Below are 6373 nucleotides of genomic sequence, written 5' to 3'. Positions count from 1 at the left end.
GTGGGCTAACAAGTATTTTCTGGCCAATTGTAATTTGAGCACTGGGTTACATAAAAGTGACCGCCTGCTTCAACTGTTTACACTTCAGTAACCACTGGTGACCAAAAAAGTGTTGCTAAGATATACAATATTAAATAACTCATTAAAAACTAACAGTGAATTTTTTTTTTTTTTTAATACAAATCGTGGCAGGCTGAGTGCTGAAGAAAGACTGCTGCCATCCACTTCTGGAACTAAAATATACAGCACGTGTACTGTTACTTCTGTTACTTTGCAAGCATTTGCATATGTGTCCTAATAGGAATTCGTAGCATTCACATTCAGTTCAGGAAACATTCAGCTCTTCAAGACCACAAACTACTCTTCCTTTAGCTATTATCTATATGCACATTTGCAATGCTTTTCCACAGGCTTCTTGTAAAAGGAGGTTTCTTCTAGTCCTCCGTTTTGACAAACTACCGTCTCAGAGATGGCTGCAGGATCCCTTTTTCAACAAGGTGGGATTTCAGGGTTTTATACACACTTAGTTGTTGCTCAGGCTGAAGTATCAACAGCTGTTTCAGTAATTTGCTGGGATTTGGACCCCTGACAATGAAAAAATAATTTTTTTTTGTGAGCAGCAGCTCTAAAGAAACTTCGACAGCTTTCCATTTTCCTCTTGCTGCACAAAGAATGCCTTCCCTTTTTGGGGGACACCAAGTTATGGATTTCTCCCAGTCTATCTCCTTTGGATGCATGGGTGAGCATTACTGGCAAAGCATACTCCTTAGCTCAGTCTGAACAGAAACTAAAAAGCATTTCTTGTATTTGCTGTCAAATGGGGATATGACAAACAAGATTCACTGATTCATCCTTAATCACTGTAATCAATATTCTTCATCAACAGATCTGTTTTAGTTTAGTATCTGTTGCCAGATAAGCTGTGTATTATTGAACTAAATGGAAAGTTGGCCAAGTTGGTAAAGAAACCACAGATTAAACCAAGATTTTCTAAATAACAACCTCATTTTTAGCTAGTCACTTATTTACAGTCTACTTCTGAGATGGACCGAATGCGAGGCAAAGAATTTCTTGCTGATAATGTATCTAATAATTATTTAACCATATGCATTTACAAAACTAAGGTCATGTATCAGTTTGGACACCTACAGCCCCTTGATCCTCCCCTGCCCCAGGAACTAAAATGACTGACAGTAAGAGAATTGTCATTCCCATAATTTCTCCTTGAAAGCTGGTATGGTTCAGGGAAGATAAGCAGTATTTTTTAGAAGTTGTCTCCTCTCTTTAACCATAGTGTTTTCATCTTAAACAGAAAATCCCAAGTTAAGCAACTGAGAAATACTGAAACTTACAGGAAGAACTGTAGACTTGCAACCTATAGGCTCTTCAAGAACCGCACAGGGAAAGCATATGCTCCAGCAGCCCTCCTGCTCAAAACCCCACCCTCACATCTCCCTGTAATCAGTAACTCTAGTAAAACTTCTAAGAGGCTGCTACACAAAACTTTCTGGTATTTAGGGTACACAGGTTCCCTTTAACAGCGGTCACAGAAACATTAATGCATAGCTTGAACCTGACACAAACCCTAGGCAGAGACATATGTTTTCTTAATAGTTCTGTATTTGAAAACATTGCATAAATCAGATTTAGAAACCTGCAATCTCCGCTATGCTAACAACACAGAACATAACTCGCATGAAGTAACTGTAGTACAGCTCCTTGGCAAGTAGTTAATATTGTAAAAAGCTCATACCTTATGAAACTGGTGATATAGACATGAACAAAAGTGGCCATCAAGTACTGACAATCAAAGCGATCCATTATCCCACCATGCCCAGGGATTGTGTCTGCGAAATCCTTTTGGGTGTGAAGGACAGGGTGGGAAATAAAAAAATAATCATGGTCAGCGATTCTGATGAAACACACTATGTATCACTTGACAGCAGCACATTAAGGCCGCAATTAAGCTACGGTTTCACTGCACTGAGCCGAAAGTTAGCAAGAGCCTCCTTTGCTAAAGGAGTTTTTAACTGCAAAGGTGAGTCAAGGGTTGAGAAGGAAAAGAAGAGATGAAGCAACTTGTCCACAGTGTCACACAAGAGGACAGCGGTAGGTCAGGTGTAGGTTTGCCAGTACTGAGTACACTTGCGTGCCTATACATGCTTCATTTTGTAGCAAGCCTCTTAAGCTAATGGCTGTCATTTCTTGCCTCTGCAGAATCTAATTATCTTCTTTAACACTTTTATTGCTTTATCATCTACTGGTAGCTGCTGCTGCAGCACTTGATACCAGGGAATATGTATATGCCCCAAGAGAAGCAGTAACCTGAGGACTCCTTCCACTAACACCAGCTTTGCAAGTTGTACTGCCCATTCACCTGCCTTTTTTTTCACTGGGTTCTTGGTACCCATAGTTAAAAACCATAATGTATGTATACAATATAAATATATTTAACAGAATAAAAAAAACCTGTAGTGAAAAAATTATCACTACTTAAAAAAAAAAAAATTTCTGATGCAAACAAAGCTCACTATACTACCTTTGTGTTACCTGATCTTGTCCGTAGAATAGCTTTGTCAGTCAAACTACCCTCATATATCTTTTTTGTCATCCACACTCACTTGTGTACTCGCTGGGTAAAAACCCTGACCTTAGTCATGTGGGGCGACTGCTAGCAAGTTAAACCAGGCCTGTGCCGATGCCACTCCAGCCCTCCAGCTGGGCAGCCATGGAGCATCTAACCTAACCTCTGTGCTGCCTTCAGCAGCAATTCCACAATATCCCTTTCTTCCCGACAGTCCTTTGGTCACCACCTTGTAGCCCAGAAATCTTGAAAAAAATCTACTTTTTGATGTTCTACTTTAAGTGCTGCTTTTCAGAAGTATTTGTTTTCCCCAAAAGCCCTTCTTCACACAAACAGTCTATTGCTACCTGGATGTACAGGTATGACAGCACACGAGGCTGTAGCTAGCAAAGTGCCGGACAAGCTGCTCGGACCGGCATGAGAAAGAGGGGTAAGTAGAAGCACGTGTAGGGGAGTTCAGCACAAACAGAGAGGTATATACGCTTCTGTGCAAAGCACATGCCAAAACTGGTGGACATAGGGAACAACAACAAGAACAACAACAAGCAACAGGATAAGAATTACTGCAGTCCTACCAAGACATAAAGAAGGTCGGGAGAAAATTTGGGGCTGCCCTCTTCCCATACTCCTGCTGCCACTTAATACCAGCCAGGGACAACACTGCCACAAGCAACAGCGCACACCTTGCAATAAACAGAGGTTAGCTCATCACATCATTTGCCAATACACACTCTTGTTACAAGGTGGCACTGTATTGGCAAAGGCAGCCAAACATCTCATGCTTTGGTGAACCCGACACGTCAGCATCTGCGTACGACACAAATACTATCGGTAAAACACAGCCAGCCACAATCTGAAGGGTAACCACTGTCGGTGCTTCTTGGGCATCTACAGATTGCCTTTCGTGTCAAGTACAATATCTCACAACTTGCTTGTCTAAACCACTTCTGCAACATGACTTGGAAGCGTAGTTATCAACCAAAATATGAAACCAAATTATTCTTAGATTTCCAACACGGAAGTCACATGTTGATTACGCAAAGAATAACACATACATATATCTGATAAAACTAAGTACTGCTGCTGATGCTAAAAACCAGCTCAAACATCATCGCACCTTAGTAGAAACACTAGGGACTACAATGAACGATTGGAAAAAAAAAACACCACCAAACAACAAAAAAAAAACCCAACCCAGCCCACCAATTGATCTAATTCAAAGAGAAAAACAAAACAAAACCAGCTTACAGGAGTCATTACACACCTTGATTTTGAAAGCTCTTTTAAATCCACTGGCGAAGAATCCTCCAAATGGCCCAATTAATGAGGCAAATGTTGACAGTGCAATGCTGTGCATCTGAAATGGGTACATATTCACTGTTTCCTACAAGAAACATAATTAGCACTGTATTTCAATACGTTTGATTGTAGGCATTTTAAGCTTAAATATTTTAAAATGGGTCTGTTACAGAGCAAATTTCCACAAAGCTCCAGTTTTCCTGACACAAAACAATACTGTAAAGAAAGGAAAAGTAGGCACACTGTAGAAAGCTGCTGAAAGGTGTGGTCATGTGGACAGGACGAAGTATTCAGGGTTACTAGAGCAGTTAACTTGAACAAATGATGTGGTTTTCAGCCAATCCCTTAGTTGATCATACGGAATGTAACTACTAGTTCCATAACATACAATGGGACTCTCTAATCTTTCCTTGCCCTGCTTTTCCAGTTCAATTTGCTGTAAACAAAGGAACTTTCCACAAATTCCCAGTATTGCTCTAGTAAGTGGCCCAATGCTCTCCACAAACTTGTCACCTTCATGCAATTCACTGTCACTTCTTTCAAGTGCTCTCATAAGACAGATACAAATTTTGCACTAGTCTGCCATACTGTCACCTTGGTGTACATGCAACAATAATGGGAGATAGAAAGTTTACATCCATTAATACTTCTTGGTTTGCATTTAAACAGATATTGTTCCCCTCAGCCTGTTCACAGACTTGAAATCTGGTTTGATCTGTTCAAGTTCTTACGGATAAGAGAGGCTTCATTGGCAACAGGTGCCTGTTTTCCTTCCTGACACAGATTAGAAAAAAGGGGTTTTTTTTCCGGTTGGTTGAGGTGTTTGGGTTTCTTGGGGCTTTTTGATTGGGGTGTTTTGTTTTGTTTGGGTTTTCTGGGTTTTGGGATCATGAGAGCAGAGCACACTTCACCTGGCAAGTCTTGATAAACACCATCTGTAGCTGAAAAATCCTGTACCTTGTGTTTCTCATTTGCATCACAGCCAGCCAACACCAATTAACTTCTTGACTACTTTTTGCAGTTATCTTAAGACACCTTTCTTTTAGGCTAAACTATTCAGTTGGTCAAACAGAAAAGTTTATGAGTTGGAATTATTAAGTCAATTTTGTTGGGAGAACACAAGGCTTGACATCTTTTGACACCAAGCAACAAGTCTTCCAAACATAACATCTGGTCATATTTCTGAGAGAGAACATCAGGAATTGAGTAACAGAGGGAAAACCAAAACCAGCCTGTTGCCCAAACAAGTAGATTCGCATTTGACTTTCTATAAAGATTGCTAAAACTAATTCTCTCCTCAAAAGGCTTGTTAGAGCCTAGCAAAAGCACTCCAGAAGTGCATGTGGAACTACCATTTATTTTTAGGGTTAACTGATAGCTCTCTATTAGACTGGCACAGAGCAGGGCGTTCCCGTCTCTTGCCCTTTACCAAAATACACAATATAGCTAGATGCGGCGGGCGGCAAGGAAGGCACAGACTCTGAGATCGAGGATGCAAGGGCCTGAAGCCGAAAGGCCTAAGGCTTTTTATTGTTATGCTACTACCCTATTTAACTGCTACAATGCAGGAGCCAGACTAGGCAGTTCAGGATAACATCAACATTCACACGCTAAGCACTCATCACCCATTCTGGGAAGAGCCAGTGTTCTGGACTCAAAACATCAACAACCATTCCTTGTTTTCAGCTCTGTGTTCAGAACTGACCTTCCACACATGTTTACTTCTTTCATGCCTCAAAAAGCCCTGTGAACTGGTCTCGGCTCCTTTATCTTAGAAGCAAGCAAAAACTATTCTCAGTGCAGTGTTCCCAAGCAAATCTTATGCTCCCCAAGTAAAGCACAGCTGTTTGCAGACTGAGGGTCTTCCACAGCTAGACACAGTAAGATTTCTCTCTGCTCAGTCCACATTATATTTTTGTGCAGAAAAATCCTTATTAAATTGGCAATCAGCCCCACAGTACCTGAAGCAACAGTACGTTCATTTGGTATGAAAATATCGGCGCTCCTTCTAGATGTAACCTTGCTTTTCTAAGTACAACTGTAGCCATTAATTACTTTTAGTCTTATGCTTGGTTGCTACAGTTTCCAGTTCATGCTTTCTTCTTGTAACAACATCAACTTTTCTCCTTCAGTGTTACACCCATGTAACCACATGTAAAGCCCACTGCCTTCCCTAGTGCTGCGCTATCACGCTCTGTGCTGAGCCACTGCACAGGCAAGGGGAGCACTGCAGAACCCACTTGTTCTGCGTTTATGCCAGTCGCCTCCTCTTTGCCCTAAAGGGAAGATAATGACAGACTGCTTTGTTTCTGTTTGGTATTTTCTTCCTGTTGGAGTGCCTCTGGAGCCTGTGACTTCAGAAGCACTGCTTTGTATGGTTGGATAATTGCCAACCTATTTCCTGACAGGTAAAGATACAACAGCTCACTTAAAAGAATTTGCAGACTGTGTGTGAGGAAAAGGGTCAGTGACTACATTACATGGAACTAT

At 41.0% G+C, this 6373-nt stretch overlaps 1 protein-coding gene across 1 annotated transcript in view; it reads right to left on the bottom strand.

The window, feature by feature from the left end:
* Positions 1-455: 455 nt before the first annotated feature.
* The window catches only part of CDS1 (CDP-diacylglycerol synthase 1), a 33949-nt gene continuing 28031 nt past the window's right edge, over positions 456-6373 (bottom strand). The window contains exons 11-13 of the mRNA XM_068404178.1: positions 3849-3968; positions 1754-1857; positions 456-585 (exon numbers count right to left, since the gene is read on the bottom strand). Of these exons, the coding sequence (XP_068260279.1) occupies positions 456-585; positions 1754-1857; positions 3849-3968 (354 nt within the window). The remainder of the gene's footprint in view (positions 586-1753; positions 1858-3848; positions 3969-6373) is intronic.

Source organism: Nyctibius grandis, chromosome 6 (genome assembly GCF_013368605.1).
Source record: "Nyctibius grandis isolate bNycGra1 chromosome 6, bNycGra1.pri, whole genome shotgun sequence".
Lineage (NCBI taxonomy): Eukaryota > Metazoa > Chordata > Aves > Nyctibiiformes > Nyctibiidae > Nyctibius > Nyctibius grandis.
Note: the sequence above shows the minus strand (reverse complement) of the source record. Positions and strands in the feature narration are given on the sequence as shown.